The sequence below is a fragment of the Culex pipiens genome, chromosome 2, assembly GCF_016801865.2.
Source record: "Culex pipiens pallens isolate TS chromosome 2, TS_CPP_V2, whole genome shotgun sequence".
NCBI lineage: Eukaryota > Metazoa > Arthropoda > Insecta > Diptera > Culicidae > Culex > Culex pipiens.
Window position 1 is genome coordinate 113,554,581 of NC_068938.1, and position 23,078 is coordinate 113,577,658.

The window sequence follows — 23,078 nt, forward strand, 5'->3', positions numbered from 1 at the left end:
TTAGCGGCTTCGGCTGCCGATCCCTCATGTGTGCTAAGGGGCCCGGGTTCGATTCCCGCCCATCTCCTCTGGGTGTTCTGTGTTTGTCCCGTTTAGTTAGTAAATTCAGTCTGAATAGACGGTGTGATGTCTATTAAGATTATATATTGTATACAGACACCGCCTTTGAGGAAAATGGCATCCCTCTACACGGCTTTGGCTTTTTCGTGGCGATCCGACCCGACCATTTGAGGTTATGTAAATTCAAACCATTTTTTAAACTGCTTGTAATTTTAGATAGGTAAGTCAGATCTTGAAAATTCTTAATCCACAAGAAAGGTCATTTCATAACCTTGCTAAAAATGAGTAATGTGGCATGCAAAAACCACCCAAATTGTGAAATTTATATGCAGCAGTTTTTTAAGAATAACTTTTGATGTGCTTTACTAAATCTTATAAATTTCAAAATAGATTGTTGGGACCCCAAGACGAATCGAATGAGGCCAAAACGGTACAAATCGGTTCAGTTAGAGACGAGATATTCGGATGGCTGCTTGCTTTTTGTTTTGTTTTGAGCCAGGCGTCACCAAACCGTAACCACTCAAAATCGACAACATTTTTCTCGATTTTGTTGCAAATGTTACCGTACGACTGGTCGACAACATTCTGAAACGAATTTCAGAACGAATCGACAACAATGTTGTCGATTTCCTGGACAGGATTTCTATCCGTGCAGTGACATTGATTCGGTACATATGTCTACATACAGCCAAACACACAGACATCTGCTCAGCTGGTGATTCTGAGTCGATATGTATAAATGACGGTAGGTTTAAGAGGTCTAATTAAAAAGTTCATTTTTCGAGTGATTTTATAGCATTTCCTCAGTAAGTTGAGGAAGGCAAAAAATTTATTATAACACTTTATGCAAGAGATTTTTTCTTTGAATGTTTGCTGTTTTGTTATAACTATTGAATGGTTGAGTCAAAATCAAAAATCAAAAATGGCAAATAAAAAAGAAAAAATAAAATTTCTCTTTGTACCGAAAATCTGGACCCTTCATGCCAAGTTTATAATTTGAATTTCATGTCATTAGCTTAATTTTATGTTGTTGAAATAAACCTGCTGTCTCTATTCAGACTTTACTCCCGATCCACTCCAGTTTACGGTAGTTGAGATCAGCAGTGAACGAAACCCAAAATAGAGCAAGCATTCAGAACCGTTCTCCAACAGGCTTTATCATCAGTTCATGTACCTGGAAAGAAGTTTAATAGCGTGAAAAGTGAAAATTAATCAATGATAAGATTACCTGAACATGTGGTGGGGTGGAGAGCACGTACAGCACACTTTTGGCCACATCCTCCGATTTCAGAACGGGTATGTTAAATTTGGCGAAATCCAAAATTTCGGTATCAACAGCACCTGGGCTGATGCTCTATAAAATGGGGAATATTATAATTATTTTCACACTTGTAAAAATTGCTGATCAAACCCACCGTAATCTTAACTTTGGAATCATCCCTTAGGAGCTCTTGTCTCGTAACTTCAGTAATGGCCGTTACAGCGTACTTCGTTGGTCCGTAGATGTTCACCGACTGCATTAAATCTCCCACGAATGGAATGTGATGCCCGGCAATGCTGTTTATGTTGATAATGTGTCCCGAAACACCCCGCCTTTTCATCGATTGGTACGCCTCCCGAGTGCACCAGACCAGACCTAAAATGTTCGTATCAACCACTTCCCGAATCGGCACACTGTTGTTCGCATCGATAAGACGGGTTTCCCGCAAGACACCAGCGTTGTTGATCATCACATCGATCCCACCCAAGCTGCTGTTGACCCACTCGAACGCCCCCAAAACGTCCGCCTCCTTGCTGACGTCACACTTTACGGCGTGCAGATTTTTGCGCACGTTTTGCGTCAAGTGCTGCTTCAACGCCTCGGTTTTCTCAACCCTCCGCGCCAATCCGACCACAACCAGGCCGGATTTGGCCAGCTCAACCACGATGGCCGCGCCAATTCCCGAACTTGAACCGGTCACCACTGCAATCTTACCCCGCCACTGCTCCATGATGATGAAGGGTGTGGGAGATCGAGTTGTTAGGTGGGCTTTTTATAGAACGTTGCAGTTTTTCAGGCAAGTCATTAAAGCATGTGAAAATTATAGGTTTGGATCTACGCAATATTGATTTTGTCATGATATTTTTCATGATGAGAATTGTGCGTTTTCATTGTGACTGTGACTGAAAAGCAGAGTGTGTTCTGTTGATCGAATGATTAAATTTACAAATTTGTAATCATTTTTAGAAGAAAATAAGATTTCTTTTCAGAATTGTTATGTCAAATAATGATTATAAAATTTAAAAAATAAAAGGTGACTTCGAGCGAGATTCGAACCTTGTCAGACGAAAGCATGCTGAAAATCCAGGTTTGATTCAGGCCAAATCAATTTTCTTGTCAATGTTTGCACACTTACATTTTTTTTAACCGAATTCGGTAGTTGAAATATCGGTAAAGTTTTTGATCGGTAAACCATTTGTCAAAATGACAAAAATTCTACCGAATTTCGGTTGTACGATGGACAATAATGAACTGCATTACCGAGCTCGGTAATTTTCAGTTGAAAATTCGGTAACAAAATCTAAGTGTGTTTAATTTCTGTACATCTCAGAACTCCCGAAAATGCATAAGTGAAGGGAAGGTAGTGTATCGTCACGTGAATCCGCGTTTTAAATGCGGCCCCAATACTCTGCGTGGGTCATGGAAAAAAACAACTTTTTCTACCAGTAAGTGCATGGCAAGTCTTGGTGATCAAGGCAACTTAAAATCATCTGTAAACAACGCACTTATAAGGTAAATATCAACAATCAATGCTCCTGTAGAAAAGTTAACAGCCTGGGAAGCACGCCGACTAGGAGGGTGACTTTCCTACAGCATTCCAGCTCGGAAGGCACGACGACATTCAAAGTAAAGCCTGAAGAGAGTTGCAAAGTAACCGCCGACCTTACAAGTCGCATTATCAACGCCAGTCCGCAGTTTGTGTGCGCGTCGCCGCTTTTTTAAAATGTGCACCGTAGACAAAAACAGTGTGGTTCTGGATTTTTGTCAACTCCAAACCCAACCAGGCCCGAAGCTTGTAAAAAAATTCCTCGCAGACCTTCAAGTAAACCAAGAAAACTTGCGAGCATTGCAATTATGCAATAGAAGAAGAATAGCCGTGTTGCAGTTCGCCGACTCAGCAGTGGCCTCGTCCATCATCGACAAACCTCTGGTATATCAGGGTTGCAAAATCCCGATTTACCTGGACAACAACGCTACGGAAGTTCGTGTGCTTGACCTACCTCTAGGCATAAGCAATGACGACGTAGTAAAAGTGATGAGTAAATACGGCGAAATTTTGACCATCACCAACGACCGCTGGATTAACTTCTTCCCAGGAATCCCAAATGGAGTTCGGACCCTGCGGATGCACCATGGGGTATTTCCATATAAGCGAGCGGCCAAAAATATTTTTTTGCTTTTTTGTGACTTTTTTGTGTTGTTTGTACTTAGTATAATGAAAACAAATGAATTTTGATATTTTTGCAAAAAAAAGTTTAATTTTCGATTTTTTCATATATTTGAGGCCACATGCATTAAAGTGGTGAATTTTAATATTCTTGCTCTGTCTATTTGATGCACGGAATGGCGGTTTATGCTATGTTAAAGTTTCTGATTTACGTTCAATCTCCCTCCCCTTCTTCTTGAGTTAAAATCCACCTCTCTTTGAATGAATTTCTAATTTTAATAAACGTACCTAAGTACCAACAAAGTCATGAATATCAAATCAATTTCAAAACATGCATAGTAGGTACATTATTTCTTCCTCAGCAGGTAAAATAATATGCTTTTAACCAAGCGTATACGCGAAATCATTAATTTTCCTGCATGAATCAAAATATTCAAAATGGCATAACTCAAAAAGTGCACATAAGTGCACTTTGAAATTTAGAGACAAGTTAGGACATGGTTCAAATTTTAGGCTGCAAAATTTTCAGATCGCACAAATGCACACAAAAAAAGGACTCCATTAACAAAGTTGAAAAAAACTAAATTTTGAATAATAATCCATCTTTTTTGATTTTTATTATTTTTTTTTAGCGTGTAAAAGTGTGTTTTGAAAAATGTTATTGAAAAGTTGAATCAATTACCTTTCTGAATATATATAATGATGCAGGAAAAAATACATAAACAGCTACACAGTACAACTATGAAAAATAATCATTTTTTTGTCAAAAAACATGTTTTTTCTTACCATTTTTGCCTTTGAAGGTCTGCAATTCAGTGAATTTTGATCCTACAACTTTCAAACTCCGGATTTTTCTTAGTTAGAATGTTTATTTTCGAAAAAAATACCAAAAAAATAATTAGAGTATGTCGGTTTTTCGATTTATGGCCGCCTGAAACCCCATAGTGGGATGTTGCTGAAACAGCCAGCGCCGAAATCAATCACTGTAAACAATGGTGCTGCAACAGTGACGATTATAGGCAAAAAATCGCTTTGCAAACTCAAAGCAAAGAACAAAAAAATGTGCGGATTCAACTAAAAAGGTGAACCAAAAAAGCAGTACACCACCGATTGAACCTGAGCCAAGTAGCAGCAGCAGCAGCAGTAAAAGCAACAACAGTAAATCAGACCAACATTCAAAACAAACGAGTCAAATTGACGAAGAAGACAACGATGGATTCGAGACCGTGCTTTCTAAGCACACTCGCAAAACCCGGAAGCGCTTACAAGCATATTTGGACGCGGATGACGAATTGACAACAAAACGAAGAGAGATGGCTGAAGAAGAATCAACAGATGAAGAAGACGAAGATGTCATAAAAGCAAAATATTATAGGAATAAGTGTTATGAGATAACTGTTAAATCCCTGGAAGAAGAGGACGAAGATAAAATTGAAGAACTTGATAATTTAAGATCAAAATTTTCCGCTAAATATTTGAAACATAGACAGAAATATTTAGAAAAAAGGCATGGTAACAATTATTGAAATATAGCCAGACAAGTGATTTAAAACTCGGTAACCTTTCCTCTTCCACTATCCACCTTGAAGAGATGAATGCACAATGGTGTAAAGTCTCTATAATAAAACAAAAAAAAAACCTGAAGAGGGGAGAGATGCTCAATTACACACCTACCATTTTCCAGGTCATCATAATTTAGATAATCTTCCGTCACAAACGTTCAAAGAAAAGTAACACTGAAGCATGCATACCAACAGGAGGATGAGAAAATTCTAGATTTGTTGCTTGCAATGTCTTAAATCGCTTTATGAGATGATTTCAAATGTGATTTAAACCACGTTTAAACAATTTTTTCAGAGTTATTAAATATTTCTAAAAAAATTGTAACATTCAAGAGATTTAAAAATATCTTTTTGAAAGGATATTTCTAGAAAAAAGTTTTTAACTCAAGTTTCCTTGAACTTGCGTTCCTAACTCTCAAGTTTCAGTTCAGCAATGAGTTGACTAATTCTAAAACTGTCAACAAGAATACAACAACTTTAACTGCTTTAACCCAAGCAAACTAAACAAAGTCCAGTTTGTCTTGATCAAAACTTCTCAAGTTAGTTCATACTTTTCGTTCGTAACATGCGATTCTTAGATGAACAAATACAGTGTTCTAAGTCTAACTTAAACGTTCGATGAAAACATAAGAAATAATTTCTGCCATCCTCCTGTACAGTAGTGCGTAAGTTTTAAGTGCCTAGTTAACATAAATAAAACAAAATAGGTTTTTTTTTTCTTTTTAGGTGGTTTCATATTTTCTTCAATTTCTTTTTTTGCTAATCTTCTTTGGTTTAAAGATCTTGTTGTCTGTTGTTATATATGTGTAACATTTAAAAGGATTTTAGCAAAAAATATAATTGATAGGGATGTTTTTTTTTCGAACAAAAATGTTGATAATATTTAAGCGAATCTTTGGATGTTGTATATAAAAAAGATGTTACTTTCTACGAATACAATCAATAAGACAAACTATTTATTACTTCTTGTATTCGCACCATAACTTCCCGGCGGCCGTCCGTAGGATGTTGGCTGTGGTTGCGACCGCGGGAAGCAGTTTTCCAAGAATAAAACATATACACACAGTTAGACAGGTGGAGTGCTCTAAAATGTATACTATTTTGTCCTTAAAAAACTCCCAAGAAGACAATAAATAATTCGTGTTATTGGGCTGTAGTTCTAAGTTATTATTAATTATTCTGACGAGTTTTTTTTGGTATTGTACAACTAAGCAAAGTTTCTCTTCACATTTATGGGATAATTCGTTTTTTTTTGAGTGAAGAAAAAAACAGTGATTATTTTGGGCAATAAATAAAATCAAAATCTTAGATGAATTCTCTGTTTCAAAGGAATCACTACGACACACGCAATTAAAGGTTAACTAATGGGACAAACTACCTCGCAACTAAGTTGTTTATAGTTAAAATTGGATGTTCTTTGGTCAAACCAGTTCTCTCTAGTAAGTTGTTTAATTTCAGATGTTGGAATTTCTGTTGTTTACCTTTCATTGTATTCATTTGTCAGGAAATAATCACTGCTTTTTTGATCTTCTAGTACAGCTTCATAACAAATACAGTAGTTATAGTAAAAGTACGAAATAAAAGTTATCTGTTTTGAAGATAGTTTCCTGCACTGAGTAACATTAATGAAATTATATAACCTAGCTATTTTTTAGAACATTTTTTTGTCTTTTCTTTTCATTCACTTAGCAGCTATTTATTAGTATTTAGAGTTAAAAACTAACAAACCTTCTTTTGTTTTATTTTTGTTATTTGCTTGATGTTATTTTCTTGATCTTGATGGTATTATTACAAACGAACATTATGACATAACCTCAATTTCGCACGATGTTGGTGTGCTTTTGCTGTTGATGTTGTTACAGATTTTCAAACTTTCAAAGAAGGAGGCGAGAAATATTTCTTAAACATTAAAGCTAACATTTAAAACACCGTAATCGTTAACATATATGAACAATAATAATTAGAATAAGAAATAGCAGTTTCACTAAAAAATCATTAACATTAGAAATATGGTTTCCCTTATCCTTAATAGTTAGTATGCTCTGAGAATAATCAAATTGAACATTATAATTAGAGTTGAAAAAGTTGATATTGATTCTCACTTGGTTTTTTTATATGTACAAATTGAAGCAAATAACGAAAAAAAAAATCAACAATTTAATAAAGCAAACGGGCTAACACATTTGCTTGCGCAAATGCGCCTAGCTGTTTGTGAAAAGAAAAAAAGTTTTATTTTCAATGAATGAACTGAAAAAGTAACAAAAAAAGCAATAGAGCTGCGCCGTTTAGCCAAGCTTCTATTGCGGTGAGTCCGACCCGGCCGTGGTTTGGTGGTGGAAGTGGGCCCGATCGGAACTCACCACCAGTGGTGATGGTCGTCCATGGTCGTCTACCAAGGGCAGCAAAAGAGGATGGATTCGGGCTGTTATCTGAATCGCTGGATGATGATTGCTAGAGTTGTTTTTTTGGTAGGTTTTTTTTGTTTTTTTTTTTTGTTGTTTATTATTAATATTTTTTCATAATTAACATTGACTTTTTCTGCTTGGATGTTTTTTTTACAGTCAGTAGTCAGTATAGTTGGGATGTTTTAGTATTCGAATCAGGATGGTGTTTGATCGAGAAGTTGATTTAGATCTTTTCCTCTTTCGCACCTTCTAGCATCATTCTCTGATTTTACGACGCTATAACTGCTTAATACATGAAACTTGCTGGTGTTAGCTTACGCGTGTGTTAAGCAGAAGCGGTTACGTTATACGGTTGTTGGTGGTGATTTTTGTTTTGTTCGACTATAGATGGTGAATCTTCGAATGTTGGTTTGAGCAGCTTATTCGGGGATTGGGCCGTACAGGTAGATGGCTGGGCACTTGTCGCTCTCGTTACCCATGAACTGGGCGTACAGCTCCTGGTATCTCTGCAGGGTGATTCCTCCCTTCTTGTTGTCTTCGTCCTGTTGGGTTTGGATGGGAAAACAGTAGTGAGTATGGTTGACAAATTGCTTGATAACCGGAAATTTACGACCGATTTTGATGAATTGATGGAGACGCATGGTCTTTCAGTAACAGGGCGTAATTTTCGGCTTCGTGGCATTTTTGTACTTACGCTGACGAGGTTGTTGTAGGAATCATCGACCTGCTTGATGTCATCCAGAGCGATTCTGGTGATGCAGTTGTAACGGTACTCCTCTATGCTGACCAGGCCGTCGTTGTTGATGTCCATCATCTGGTAGTGGGCATCAATGAAAGCCTTCATGGCCTGTGGAAATGAAAGAGAGAGAGAAAAACAGATTCAAGATGAAAATTGGCGCTCAATGTTCTTAAAAATCGAACAAATTTTATCGCTGCAGATCCACCCAAATTTCAAATCATCACAACGTCGAAATGTGTCTGCTAATCAAATTCGCTTGCCAGCGGCGTCCTTATGTGGAAAGAAATCGAGCCAAATTTCAATAATTGCCAGATAATGAAGCGAGCTTTCCACAAGATGAGCATTTTACGACCTCCCTCCGTTTCGTAATTTGATAGGATTTTTCCCCCCAAACTAAAGTCCGCCGAAGGATTTGGCGTTCTGTTTTATGTTTGCCACAAACGGCCTCTGAGCCTCACTTTGCGAAATGAAGTGGACACAATTAGTGCATTTGGTTGATAGAGTCGTAAAGTCCTCACTATATCACGCAATTTGCACCGATAACCAAGTCTAAATGCTTTCAATCCGTATGTGCAGAAAGGATTGTAAGACGAACGCCCCGTGCTAATTATGTCACCGTGAATTAGTGATGATGACCCGAAACGTCCGGCTCCGTCAAGAGATTTCGAGCATGTGTTCTGAAGACTGAGTTGGGCTTATTTTTAAAGTAGTCTTGAATTGAAATACAATTTAATACCTCCGGAACGCACTGAGCCAGTCGGCGTCGTCGTTGGAGGCAATATAAACCATCTTCGTGTCATGGCAAAGTTACGGGCTCGCGCTTGCGACCATAGAGAAATAGATATACAATTTACCCCAAAAAGTATACTTCAGGTGACATTTTTGTATGTTTATTAGCGAATATAAACCTGAAGTGAGTTTTTTTTAGAGACGTGTGCAATAAAGTGACAGTTCGACGGTAACATTTCAAAAAGCATCATGTACATTTTGACACTTTCTGGGTTATTGTATATTCTGAAAGTACTTCTAATAAGCTACCTCTCCACCAAAAATGAGCAAAAGTTACTTCAGTAAAGTCTGTTTAATCATGATTTTAAATAAAGTAACATAAACAAAATCTCTGCCATCAGCAGTCCCTGCTTATATAGCCCTGTCAACCTGTCAAACAAAAGGCTACATAAACCTCGTGACGAAAAAAAAGCAACATGAAAAAAGCGCCATGTACATTCGGCGAAGAAAAACGAATCATAACAAAGCGCCCTCCTCAGTGACAGCAGGGTGATATCGACGTTGGTGATTTCAAAAAAGTTATGTTTGTTTTTCTCAAATAAAATTACGGAAATAATGTTTTATTGAATATGGATGATCAAGTATCAACAAAAGCAACGTTTTTCATCGTTTGTTATCATTAGAACATCTTATTTTGCTTTTATATAAAAATGGTAATAGAGAATTTGCAGCAAAGCTTAAAGACACATGTCGCTACCTATGAACAAATAGCGTAAACCTATGATTGTTTGAAAAAATGTGTTTTTTCCTTCATAATCAACATTTTTATAAAACTCATGCTGGATTCGGATGAGAAAAATTATTTCCAACAGTGTGGTGTATAACTTTCCAATATTTGTTTGATTTTACTATGAGAAAACTGTAAATTTAGTAAAAGATAGTAATTTGAACTATTTGGCAAGAAAGTCTGTCAAAAATCAATAAAAATTGTTGAATATACGTTAACACACTTGTTATTAACTATTTAACTATTTATTTCATTGATATATATCGGGAAACTCATTTTTTCGTGTTCCAAAACATGTTTTTTAAAGAAAAAGGTCACAAATTTTTGCGCGCCAAAAAATTGATGTTCATTATTTCCAAGCAAAAAATTTTTCTCGTCTTTTGCAACCAGTTTCATTAAGATTGATGCAGGGAATCATGAGAAATAAGCGATTTTATTCTTCAATCCAGCAGAAAGAAATGCGATTTTTGGCAAGTAACCTCATTTTGGCGCCACCTACATTTGAAACACAGTCGCGCTGCAAAACCTCAATTGAAAATGGATGCTCAACATTCAAATGCGTTTTTCTCAAAACGCATGGTTTGTACATGATGCTTTTTGAAATGTTGGCATCGAGTTATACGCTGACTAGAAACATGGTAAAAGCGGATAAATTCATTCGAAATCTCCGTTTCATTAAATAAAACCAGTATGCTTGTCTGTGCCGAAGTTTGCATATTAAATTTTCATTGTAAAACAGCTTCTTTGGTCGTGATATGGTCGTCGCGGCCTCTTAGCTTGCGAGTGGGGGGGGTGGCCAAGAGGAACCGACGACTCCGTTAATGTGTTACTGCTTTCTCTCAAGGGCGTTCTGCTCTTGCTCTCTAGCTACTGATGAGAAGTCAACACAGAAGTAGAGGAGGGTGGGGTGCCTTGTAATGATGTTGTGAAGTTCCGCCCGGGTTCCGGGAAGTGGCTTTTGCCAAAATCGGAGTAGAAATGTCCACGAGGCGCGATTGGCGGGAAGAGGAATTTGTGATCCCGAATGGTTTTCCGTCCAACTTTGGAAAAGTTGCAGCACCGAGCAGGTGCTGAACTGTAATTTTCCACTCGAGAGAACAAAGCGGCCACCCTGCGTCTCCTTTGAAGGCATTGTAGGCCTACGAGTTCTGAGGAAGCATCGCAGCGCGTAATAAGTTTTGTATAATTGCGAAATTTGGCTCCATTTCCGGTGCTTGCTGGTTGAGTCAGGCAGATATTAAAGCCACAAATCATTTGCAGCAATGTGGCCGGGGGATGTCACATGGTTTGGTTGGGCTGCTCTTTAGGCGGAATGTACTTGAGTTCTGATTGCAATTATGTCGCTGTTTGGTAGATAACAGAGTTGCATGCTAGGGTGGTTTTATTTTGAAAAAAGCCGTTGAAAACCAGTCAAGGGTTCTTTCATATGAGCAGTAAGAACTTCAAATATAACAATGCTTACAATGCAAGAACCGAACAGATTCGTTAGTCAAATGAATAATGAAATTTCAACCTCTGGTATTCAGATTTTGCAAGACTACAAACAATTTTTTTTTTGTGTTTGACAATGACCAAACTCGCAAACAATTCAAAATGTATGCAGGTCTGACGTTGTGGCAAAAATATGAGGGCAAACATAAATGTCTTAGTCTAATATCTGCTTTATTTTACAGGATCCGCTCTAAACAAGTAATGCGAACAAACTTGATTCTGCAGAATAAGGTTGTATCGGAAAACGTTTTGATATTTTTGTTGTATTTTTTAACATTTCGCCAAAATTTTCAGCCTTTTCTAGGCAAGGACACCCTAAGAAAATTTCTAAACGGCTGCCATCTATCCCACAGCTGAAGTGTGTACCATAAATTGTCCCATTCTCGACTATTGCTTTATTGAAACCGCCCACCAACCTGAATCGCTCTGGTCCACCAACGCCAATCAATGCAAATTTGCAGGAAGAGTTACTTTTGATGCTCAAATTTAATCCAAATCGCCCCATGAGGTGGGCCTAATGTCAAGTCCAACACGAAAATCCCACTTTTCTCACGAAGATGATGACAAAAGCCGAACATTTCATCCTTCTTCAACGAGGACAAGGCTCGTGAATGTTTAATGTACACGCCATGTTCGAGCATAACTCATGAAATTCAATTGTTGCCCCCACCGAAGGGACAATTTCAAGCGTGTCAATGTTGCGTTAAGTGGCGTTCTATTGCCAGCTAATTTAGCTGCTGTTGCTATCTTTGGTGGAGGCATTGTTGGAACCAGCCCGAGGCGGAAGCTGTCCGCTGCAAACGCAAGGGCTGCAGCTTATTTATAGGGTCATTCCGGGTGGAAACAAGAAATTTTGGTTTCTCTTTCGGTGTTGACCAATTGTGTGGGCACAGTAAGCAACAGTTTGAATTTGAAAATTGTGTTTTAACATAATTATTTTAAAATTGTCCTTAAATTTTACGTTTGTTTTTTTTTTTTGTGGAAAACTCAAAGTATTTGTTCACATTTGTACTTTTCTTAGTGGATGCCACAATGTTCGAGGCAAGAAGGCAACTCTCTCGCAGTGCCGTTTCGCGGAATTTACGAGTACATGCCATTAAAACGAGCACACCATGTTGGCATTGTCCGTGGCCTTCAAGAATCCTTTGGTAGCGGCTTGATTTATGGCTTCATCGTAGAGACCAAATGGGAATCGAAACTAGTTCTAGTACTAGGAAGGGCTGCGCTGCTGGGCTTTGTGATCTGTTAGGAATTTGAGCTAAATAGTTTTCAGCCATTTTTAAACAAAATGATTTATGCTTTGTTTCTCTAGAGGTCATGGCATTTACATGATAGAAACAATAACAATATCTGATAAGTTTGAACGTTTGTCATCTTGAGGCATAATCAAGGGATCAAATTAGCTTTTCAGTTGCCTAAATTTCAACGGATTTGCCAACCACTTTCCCAAGTGACACCAGACATGATCCAAATTGATTTAGTCGCCACTTTTGGTGGGGAATTGCCTCACCGTGGCCATCAGTCATCGCGTCGTGTAAGCGGAGTCATTAATTATTCTCTACTTTTCTCCCGCAAAGTTAATAAATAAAAATGTTGAACCCGCGTTCATCCCGAGGGCAGCAGCGTCGGAATCAGCCAACCAGTGTTTTGTTGGTTGCTCCCTTTCTGTCCACAAACTACACACAAAAAAGCGGTGGGTGGAAAGTTGAGGAAAAACTGAGCCCCCCTTCTGAGGAATCATTCTTTGACACGCGTCGTGAAGATTTTTTACGCTGAAAGATTTGAAATCTTGTAAAATTTCAAACAATTATTTAACTTTCTATTTTTAAGCTTTTTACTGTGTGTCTCGCTATGTTTCACGTTTGATTTCCCCCCTTTCTAGAACAAACAAGTTTCGCAAAAATTTGAACGCATCGGCGGTGTGGTGGAGCCGCGTGGTATTTGTCAAATCCCGAACCAATTAAAAGTGGCGCGTAGACGTCATTAAAAATAGACACACACAGAATACGTGCGAATTTGATAATTATAAATTAAGCTACTTTTGTGCGGGGCATCGCAGCATCGGAGCGTCGTTAGAACGTACTTAAAATACACTTTACACACGCACAATGGCCAGTGTTAATCACTGCACAAATGGCATGTTTGTTTGGCGAGTAAGTTATGTTACTGGCGTCGTGTTTTTTGGGAAGGGAAAGACGACAAGTTAAGTCTTTCATTTCCTGGTGAAAACGAGGTGTAATTTTATTATAAATAAAGTCGAGATCTTTCAGGAAGAGAAAACTCAGTCGGACTGACTGGCAAAAAGTATGTCTAGAAAGCACGTGTGAGGTGCTTTTCTACGAATAGAACAAGCTTCTTGTTAAAAAGACGGAAGCTGAAAATTTAATTGGATATCTCCTCGGAATTTCTTGTCATTTGAGATTGTAACGTACCATAACACATAAAAGAAGATTTGAATAAAACAAAAATGATTTGTTTAGTATTTTAAGAGTTACAAATTGGCTAGCACAGTCTAAGTAAAATTTAAAAAAAAATCGGTCAGTTTATTTGTCTTACAACTGATTTAGATATTCACCACCAACTCCAACTGCAAACTGGCCCATTTTCAGCGCGTAGATAATTGTGGTGCTTAATTTGCGCCCGGTTATTGCTGTTTACAAATAAACACAATAATCGGAAATCCCTGCTGCGTGATCTCCTCCCACTGACGGAGATCGAACGAGACAATCGAAATTGTTTAAGTTTTGTTTGTTTTTATTTCAAACTGGACATTACTCTTGTGTTTGCAAAATTTAGCAGCATTTTTCTGCTAGCTTTCCCGCCAAAATAGAACATCTCACTTACCTTGGGGAAATCGGCATAGGGCTTGCCCAGGCAGGTCGTTCGGACGGCCTGCTTGAACTCATCGGTGGTGATCTTGCCATCCTGTTCAGAAGAAAAAAAAAAAGAAATTGTTGTAAAATACCGTAATATAAAAATAATGTGATAAGAAAAACTGATGAGAATTTTGAGACAAGTTGGGCTGCGAATAATATACTATTTTCAAAAAATAATGGAAATTTTTCGAAACAGGTTAATCCACCAACTTTAGATTCCACCGAATATCCAATCAAAGAAAATCTTTTCCACAGCTTTAATCAAAGTCCAGGTGTGTGGTCTGGCGGGAAGCAAAATCCGCCCCAAATCACGTGCTAATTGCTGGCAACAAACCGCAAAAGTGATTCGCGCCGTACACACGCTTACACCGTATGCACTCCACCTTCAAACGTGCAGTTTTCCAGTAGATGAACAGCGAAAAAAAATGACGAAACTCTCTCTCTCTGACTCTCACGGAGTATGTGTGAGTGTGGGTGGGCGAAATTGGAAATGAAAGATAAACAGTGTGTTTTCATTTGAAGAGCACGTGGCAGCTTTCCCACGTTGCACAGTGGGTGGTTTGAAGGAGGAAAGTGGCATTTTTTTTGGGTAAATTTGCTCAAAATTTGTGTAGAGCTTGAAAGCTGGATTTGAAGTGTGATTTGTCTAGAAAATTGTTCAAACAACACTTTATTGAAAACTGAATAACCATGCGTTTCCATCCCAACTTTAGTAATGTAATGGAGAAGCATGGTCGTTTAATAAACTCTTAAAACAGAGTAGATTCGCTGATTTGAATGGAACTGCATTCGAATGAGCTGTCAAAAGCTTGAAACTACGTGCTGGGTAATTGTCGAATAATAGGGTTAAACGAATAAGCGGACATTCGATCTAGCGAAAAATTAACGAATCTGTTCTGTACTTTCTGATGTTTTTGCACATTTAAATTTTCGGACAACTCGAAAAACTTTGGCAAAAACAGTAAAAAGTAAAATTATGCCCACTTTTCGCCCGCACACACTGTCCGCAGACATAAATCGTAGCTCTAATATCAAAACATTTGCTAGGCAAAATGTCACAGCATGGGCGACGCAAATAATGAAATCACCGGAGCAGTAATAAGACAGAACATCAATTAGGCCGTTCTGTGTTGCCTTCTGTGATGGAATGATGGTGGGACAGCACAGGCAAAAGCGGGGCGTGTTTAGAAGAAACGCGTTTTTAAAGTGAGCTCATTTATGCGTTTGAAGTTGGATTCACCTTAGAGATTTTTTTTTTAATTTTTGGCTGATATTTTTTAGAGAAATGATAATCAACCATGCACCTCCATCAAATATTTTTAACAATTGTCATTAAGTGGAGAAGCTTTGTTTGGCATCTGAGCGAGAAAAGTTAAGATATTTTGCACTAATGAAATCATGTTATTTTCGTTACTTCGTAGAATCTCACCGAAAAACAAATGAGCATTCGTCCTATTCCCGGGAAAATGGACTGCAAAGTCGATTCCAAGAATGTGGAAGCAACAGGTGAGTAAATTAGCCAACTGTTTGAAGCTCGTTTAATTACAGGCTACAGCCTAGAAACGGTGTCATTGGATCTTCCCAAAATTGGCCGCTATCATTCAGTTAATTAACACTTTCACGAGAAGTTCAACAACTTTTGAAACAATACAACCTGTGTTTTGAGAGAGAACTTCTTGCAACAAGAACGGACATTCTCTGAATGACAAAAACCGGATAATATTGCGCTCCTTATCTCGTTACTCCTTCCACCGTGGAAGTCGACCAGAGTCGACAAGAGAGAGAGAGAGAGTTTAGTGGGTGGCATGGCGATGCCTTCGGGGCGACGACAACTGTGGGTACTGCCAACGAGGCGTGCAAACACCCACCCGGCCGCGGAATGGATAATTAGGGGTAATTTTGTGTAAACTTTGAACAGAGTGTCCTCCCCCACACACCACTACCCACTGAGGTGAGATGAATTGAACTTTGCTGCTTCGATTTTGGTGGGGAGAGATGGGGGTTAACTTACCTTATCGAAATCGGCAAGGGCGGAGATCTCGTCCCACAGAGCCTTCATGATGGTGCGGTACTCATTCAGGCGAGCTGGGTTGATGGTTCCCTTGCCCTCGATGACGGTGGCACGCAGAGCCATGCACTGGAAGTCATTGTTGTCCAGGAAGCCGTTGTTGTCAAGATCTGGAACAGAAAAAAACGCAAATATTCAGTGAGTTAACCTACTGGAACTAACGAGTCTATTTAATCAAAAAACGAGGTAACATGTGTGTACACGGTGACGAGTTGTTCAAAATTTGCACCAGGTGTGCACCGAGCGTGAACCCCACACGGGAACCACCTAATTGCATTTTGATAATGGTAAAGTTTCACACTGGTTCTGTTGCTGCAACGAGGTGCAATTTGTAACCGAATCAAGGTATGATGAAAGTCACTTTGTAATTAAATATCACATTAACGTATGCCCGCAGAATGAAAAATATTCGTCCATGTGGCGGGCCGGAAGTAGTCGTATTAATAATAGAGCAGAAAATGGTTTGATTACGGTGGGAAGCGCACATGAATGATGGGGTTCGAAATTAGCTTGAAATTGTGCTTATCAGCGTTCAGCGGGGCATTAATTTGGCGACTCGTGCTAATTTTGAAGCAAATCAACAAACTAGAAGAATTTTTAAAATGGTTTCGGTCAAAAAATTGCACCATGCCAAAATTCCACCGATTGCCATTATTATTATAAGAAAATATAAATGGTAAAATTAATCTAATACTATTTTTTGTCAATTGTCTCATTTGGTTTGAATAACGGTTCTCTAGAACTTCTGACAATTTATAAATTGAGTGAACGTGGCTTAAGTTTAGATAGATACTTCTGGAGTTTTTTTTTGAAAAGGTCCAATAAACCAAAATTTTAGTTTTTGCATTTTGGGTGTTTTTCAATACCACTGACTCAAGGCGGTTTCAAAAACACCCATAAAGCAAAACCTGGAAATTTGATTTATTGGACCTTTTAAAAAAAACTCCAGACTTGTTTCTTTTCGACAAATTAGAAGGTTTGAAACGAGTTCCTATAGTTTTCTCAACAAGTTGTTTGATAACTCTTAGATTTTGCAATATTTTCTCAGACTCAACGTTGCCAGCTAGGTCGATTGTTTTGATATTTGAAAAAAATCACTCTCCTTAGAGTGCCCAAGTATTATTTTCTCATTTTTATATCAACTTATGATCCAACTGAACAACCGGGTTAGTTCGATCCGCAAATATCCACTGCTAGTGGCAGCAAGCAGTATAGACATCACAAAGCTATACTCCCCAGCCATTTCCGCAAATACTCGCTCGCTGTCTTATCGAGTGTCCCAGCGCGACGAAGAGGGCCCTTAACTTTTATGGCCATCGAACACCACATCCTTGTCGAATTGTGTGGCACGGAAAGTGATCGGAATCGCGTGCCAGCCAGCCAGCCTCTCAAGAAGGAAGAGTTGATGTTCGAGACATCAGGCAAAAAAAAACTAAATTAAAGAAGACTGCAAATGAGCTGTGAATGAGTGATACAGTCTCACTTCCACTTCGGAACTAATGAAATTTTAACGAGAATTTGATGTCTCCGTTTCTAGTTGTAGGCCTATCTCTGCACCACGTGGTGTCGTTAAACTTAGTTTGGACTCGCGGAAATGGTGGAGACGCCCGATGGTTCAGGAATCTTCTTCAAAGCTCTCACTGAACCGATTCTTCATTTGATGTGTATTGATTAAATATGGAGGTTTTGCAACCGCGAAACAACTTTCCAACTTATACTTTCGTTTGGACCTTCGAATGCCGTGATCCGACGCGGTGAAATTTCAAATTTGCATAACCTAGCGAGTGTGCTCTCTGCCGAACTGCCGAATCGCGTAGGTACATGTGCACAGTCCCTAGCGGCGGATAAAGGTACAACTTTTGTGCCAGCCGCGAGTACCCTTGACCGGGAGGAGACCGTGGGAAATTGCTGCGGTTAAAAATATTTGTTCGATACGACCAATAATTTACCCACGCCAGCCACGAATATTGAAATGCTGTTTCAAGTTTTTTTTCGCTCTACATAATGTGTCTTTTTACGAGCTGCTCGGGCGTTCGTGAAGCGGCCTGGGTAATATTTCGCTTTCCAGCTTTGAATTCTAAATGATGCCATGCCAAAGTTACATTCGCCACCCTTTGGCAAATTTGACCCCACTCAAAGTGGGCACAAAGCACTCGGGTGCATGCTCCCAAGCCACAGTTTGACGTGATTTCTAGCGTTCTTGGTGGTGGACTTTGCTTCTTGAGGGAAATGTAGGAGAATCGGCAAACCAAGGTGCAAATTGAATTGTTCTAACTATGCTGATTGAAAACGTGCGTGGAATGTTGCGGTGCACAATGAAGAGCATTCTTTTGAGCGCGGTTAGAGCTTTTTGCGAGTGACAAAGAGGTTCAGAAGACTACATAGTTTTCATCAAAGTTCAAAGTAGATTATCCATGACAGGATGCCAGATCATCAAACTCAAGAAATTCATAGGAAATTTTTGACACTTATCAATCGATAGACAGTTAGACAGACTTGAAAAACTCCACAGGTTCCAACGCCTCAAAACAGAGTTGTCAGATCTAAAAAATAATTGATTTATCATAAAGGTTTTCAGATAAACGATCGATATCGAAATCTATGAAAATCGGCTTTAATAGTGTATCGTCTATCGGAATTACAGCTAGAATAGGAACAGTTTGTAACCTTTTATGTTTTTTCTCAAGCCAACGGAGTACAAACCAAAAAGTGTCAAACAAAAAGATGTCAAACTACCAGAGTTGTAGTGTAATACTTTATTGCTTCAGATTGGATTTGAACACCTATGATCATCTGAATATGATAGATAAGATTATATGAAAAAGACGCTCAAGTTCAAAGAGTTCAAATGTCATAAATACTAGGCGTCTCCATCAAACAGAGATTTAAGTTTTAACAATGTCGAATGGCAATTTTGTTATTGATGTTAAGGTTTTATGATCTTTTAAATTTGAGGAGATTTTTTATAAACATTTCAACATTGATGACCAATTGAAAAGAGCTGAACTTTTGGTTGATTTGTTAAACTATTCTTAACAGAATTTGAACTGATTTCGGCAATTGAATGTCAAAGTCTTGCTTAGTATTTTAAAAATGTTGTAAAATGTAATTTCTTTGAGATACTATTTACACTTGAAAAATGTATCAACCTATTTATAATCAGCTTCAATTACTTCAAACTCTTTTCCATAAACACTTGCTTTCCCTGGGAATGTTCTTTCCTAAATGTCAGCTTCCTAGAATTAGCTGGCAGGAACCAATCTGCAGATTCAAGGCACGTGTCCAACCCACTTTTGTTTTCGTTTGGCAGGTCCTCCGACAGAAACGAAAAAAAAAAAAACAGAAAAAAACTGTCGACCCGGTTGCATACCGTGAAGCCATAAATCAATTTTCCCCCACGTTAAGAAGCTCCCGCAGCATCTTCGCGGGACCCAAAACCAACTGTTGCACCACCATCCTCGTATCTTTCCCGCGGAAAACAACAACAAATGTACACACAAGTATGTTTTATTCGTTTTCACTTTCAAACTCTAAACATCATCTTACGGGGTGGCTTTTTCCGACCCCGGCAACGCGAGCAGCCTTGCCCAGATAACCTTTTTCATAAAAGATAAGTTTGGGTTACGATTTCCGAGAAAACATCACCGACTTGGCCTGACTTCGACTCCGCGGGAAAATGGGGTGTGTGCGAGCTAGACTTTAAGTGCGATTTCAACGAATCTGTGCAACACTGTAGAATTACACACAATTTCACAGCGAATCACCACTAATTTTTGCAGTCTTTTTCTCCCTCTGTGTTCGAGAGTGGCGGCGGTGTTTTGTTTCAATTTACAATAATTTTCTGCTCTCGTTTCGGTTGAAACCTGAATTTTGCCTCTTTTCGTCGGAAAAACAACAAAGCTTGAAGAAAGTAGAGGGGAAAAAATGTTTGTACTCGATGTTTGAAGATGGAGAAACATGTGCCCCTTCAATTGGGAGGAAAAATTATACGTTTTGTTTCACCGGCTAGAAAGAGCGGTTACCCGGATTTATTTACGGGTCGATGTTGGATTATGGAAGGATCTCGAATTTTTGGGAAGGCAAAATCCCAAAATTAAGTCCTGATGGTTCTAGGGGTGATTCTGTCGAGCAATATAATCTCACAAAGCACAAAAGATTCTCCCCTTATTCAAGTCAATTCTATTTATTCCATATGTGAGGGATGTTGTTTTAAGCATCCCCGTTAACCAAATAAAAAAATAAAGGTACACTTTATCTCCAAAGCTTAACTGAAAATTTAAGCAAGGGACCATCCATAAACCACGTGGACACTTTAGGGGGGGGGGGGCCTCTAACAGGGGGGGTCACAGATTCCCAAAAAAGTGTCCACGTGGTTTACGGATGGTCCCCAAGCTAATTTCAACTATGATTTTTATTCAACCTGAAAACATTCAAGTAGAAAAAAAACTCCTTCAGGAATCGTTGAAATTAAATTTCAATCAAACAATCCAGCAAATGATGATTCTCATTGCGGAAAAATTACTTAAAGACCAAGCAAGCAACAGGTGGGTGGTGTTGGATGCTGGTATTTTCCACTCACTACATGAGAGCAGCAAAAAGAGCAGCTCAGTGAGATGCCTACATGATGTTAACGGCTGTGATGCGTGGTTGAAGATCGAATTCTTGAACTGATTTCAAGTTCCCAAAAATCTTTAAGGCTTAACGTCAAGTTAATCGAAGACATTCTCAAAAACTGCCAAACATCCACCAGAAATCATCAATGCCACACGCGATTCCGACAATCCGGTAGCAAAAGGGTACACCGTCGATTGATTTACGACGGTCGAGTTCAAAGTTGCTCGACGACACGCGGCCAGCCAGACTGCTTCTTTTATAACACGGCAGCAATCCAAAAATGGCCACTCAGGTCGGTCGGACATTGTTAAGCGGTGACCAAGTGGCCGGCCCCCAGGCAACATTCTCTCGTGAGCTTCAAATTTAATTACATCTGTCAGCTGAACGTGCGAAATAAATACTTTCGCGTATTATTATGCCGAAATGTTTGTAATTGTTTAAAAATAGCCGGACCTCCGGACCTCGGAACGTCCCGTGGTCACAATTGGGTGAAAGCAAGGCATCTCTCTGTCTCTCTGTCTCTTGTATGTCAAATGCACTTTCGGTGCATTGTTTAAAAGTTGCATTTTTTTCCAAGAGGGTGGGAATGTCCTCAGAACCGACCATAATGAGGAGGATGCGAGGAAAAGTGCTCAAAATTAAATTTAGCAACATTTTATACACTTGCTGAATCGCCGCACGAGCTTACTTTTGTCACTTGTCATATGCTTAATTAATGTCAATTCCTCACGGTGAGGCGTATTGTATTCTTTCCCTCGGCTCTAATTTTACTTTGAGGGTTAATCGTACACTTCACCAGGATCTCTGTCCTCGGTATCGTTTTCTCGCACCTCGCACCTTTGCTCATCGGCATAAGACATTATACATTTCTTCTCTCATTAATATCTTTTCACGGCTGACAAAAATTAGCCCGCCATTATACACACATGTTATTTATGTTTGTTTGTTTGATTTTTTAAACAACCACCTTCAAAGCCAATACTTACCGTACATGTGACCGACGATGAATTCGACGCGCTTATCCCACGAGTAGCTCATTTTGATTTTGGGTATTTAATTTAGTTTCTACTTGAACTAACTGTTGGCGGAAAGAGAAACAAAAAAAACATTTATTAGATTTTCAATTCATCATCGAGATATTTTATCACAACTCAAGCAACACAGTTATGCACAAACAATTCAAAGGTCTCTTGTTAAAATTCAGTTTGTCAACTTTGGCACAATCCAGCTTCCTTGTAATTTGTTGGTAATTTTCCACAGTTGCAGCTCGATTAACAACGAGTTTATATTTTCAAATCGTTAACACATTTTCAAAACTGCTACTTCACAAAATTATCCTTTAAAAACCAAAGTATGCAAACAATTTCACTGCAACTGCAATCAGCCAAGTAACACTTAGTAAGATCACACCAAAACCCTGTTACAATACAAACTATTCAAAAACTACACTCAGAAATCCGTTATTCTACAAGAGGAAGAGGCTATTACTTGTCTAAACCAACTCCCGTCGAAGACTAAAACAATCTTGAGAGTTGAGAATCGTGGTGCTCTTTTTTAAAAACTTTGCGCGGCCACCAACTGATAAAAAACGGACCCGAACCTGCCCCGACTTCGGCATCGAGCGCGACGAATCACGGAACGATCGCCGGCCGCCGAAAGGCCGAGTGTGCGCACTGGCGGCGAAGCCCTAGCCACTGCCGAACGGGAAACATCAGCTGGGGACGCGTTACGCGCGAAAATAATACCTTTTGCGGGGCCACGTGCGTTGATGGTTGAACAACAGGTGGCAAGCGGGATTGTTCTATTGTTACGGGTTTTTTTCAAACCAAAAACGAGCTCATTTCTGGTAACCTTCCGTAATGATCTTTTGATTGACTAAAGTCTCAAATATTGAAAAAAATCACAAACATTTGGTTCAAATTAGAAGGCTGCTGTAGTACATTTCATTAAACGAACGGCTCTTGAAAAAAAAAAAAAAAAAAAAAAAAAAGGCCATCCACATTAACGACCCTCGGGTCTTTTGTGGTCTCTAGTTCTGCTCTAGTTTCTGCTCGAACCTAGGGGTCCGAAGGCTTGAATGGGGAGAGCACCCAAACCTCTTTCTACTCCAAGGAACCTTCCACCCCAGTATTTGAACTGACGACCTTCGGATTGCGAGTCCAACCGCCGCCAGCGATTCCACCGGAGTAGGCTTGGTTTGGTGTGTTGTTTGTACTTATGGCATGGAGACAACTCCTACACCTGGAATGACTTAACGGCCTAACAACCAAGGCCGGGACCGACATTTTACTTCCTCATCCGATGGAAGGTTGCAGCAGA

At 39.1% G+C, this 23,078-nt stretch overlaps 2 protein-coding genes across 2 annotated transcripts; both read right to left on the minus strand.

Moving 5' to 3' along the window:
• Positions 1-806: 806 nt before the first annotated feature.
• On the minus strand, positions 807-5,759 carry LOC120414676 (farnesol dehydrogenase-like). Its single transcript, XM_052707339.1, has 3 exons — positions 1,476-5,759; positions 1,289-1,414; positions 807-1,234 (listed from the first exon to the last, which is right to left on the minus strand). Exons 1-3 carry the CDS (start codon positions 2,049-2,051, stop codon positions 1,193-1,195), a joined length of 744 nt encoding a protein of 247 aa, XP_052563299.1. The 5' UTR covers positions 2,052-5,759; the 3' UTR covers positions 807-1,192.
• Positions 5,760-7,820: 2,061 nt separating this feature from the next.
• On the minus strand, positions 7,821-22,314 carry LOC120414678 (sarcoplasmic calcium-binding protein 1). Its single transcript, XM_039575963.2, has 6 exons — positions 22,248-22,314; positions 21,746-21,837; positions 16,089-16,255; positions 14,046-14,126; positions 8,150-8,302; positions 7,821-7,997 (listed from the first exon to the last, which is right to left on the minus strand). Exons 2-6 carry the CDS (start codon positions 21,795-21,797, stop codon positions 7,875-7,877), a joined length of 576 nt encoding a protein of 191 aa, XP_039431897.1. The 5' UTR covers positions 21,798-21,837; positions 22,248-22,314; the 3' UTR covers positions 7,821-7,874.
• Between the last annotated feature and the right edge of the window lie 764 nt (positions 22,315-23,078).

Coding starts and splice junctions, on each gene's coding strand:
- LOC120414678 (XM_039575963.2), bottom strand. CDS start 21,797: ATGAGCTACTCGTGGGATAAGCGCGTCGAATTCATCGTCGGTCACATG. Junction 14,127..16,088: donor CCCTTGCCGATTTCGATAAG/GTAAGTTAACCC, acceptor TCTTCTGAACAG/GATGGCAAGATCACCACCGA. Junction 8,303..14,045: donor CCTATGCCGATTTCCCCAAG/GTAAGTGAGATG, acceptor TCATTTCCACAG/GCCATGAAGGCTTTCATTGA.
- LOC120414676 (XM_052707339.1), bottom strand. CDS start 2,051: ATGGAGCAGTGGCGGGGTAAGATTGCAGTGGTGACCGGTTCAAGTTCG. Junction 1,415..1,475: donor ATTCCAAAGTTAAGATTACG/GTGGGTTTGATC, acceptor CCCATTTTATAG/AGCATCAGCCCAGGTGCTGT. Junction 1,235..1,288: donor CCACCCCACCACATGTTCAG/GTAATCTTATCA, acceptor ACTTCTTTCCAG/GTACATGAACTGATGATAAA.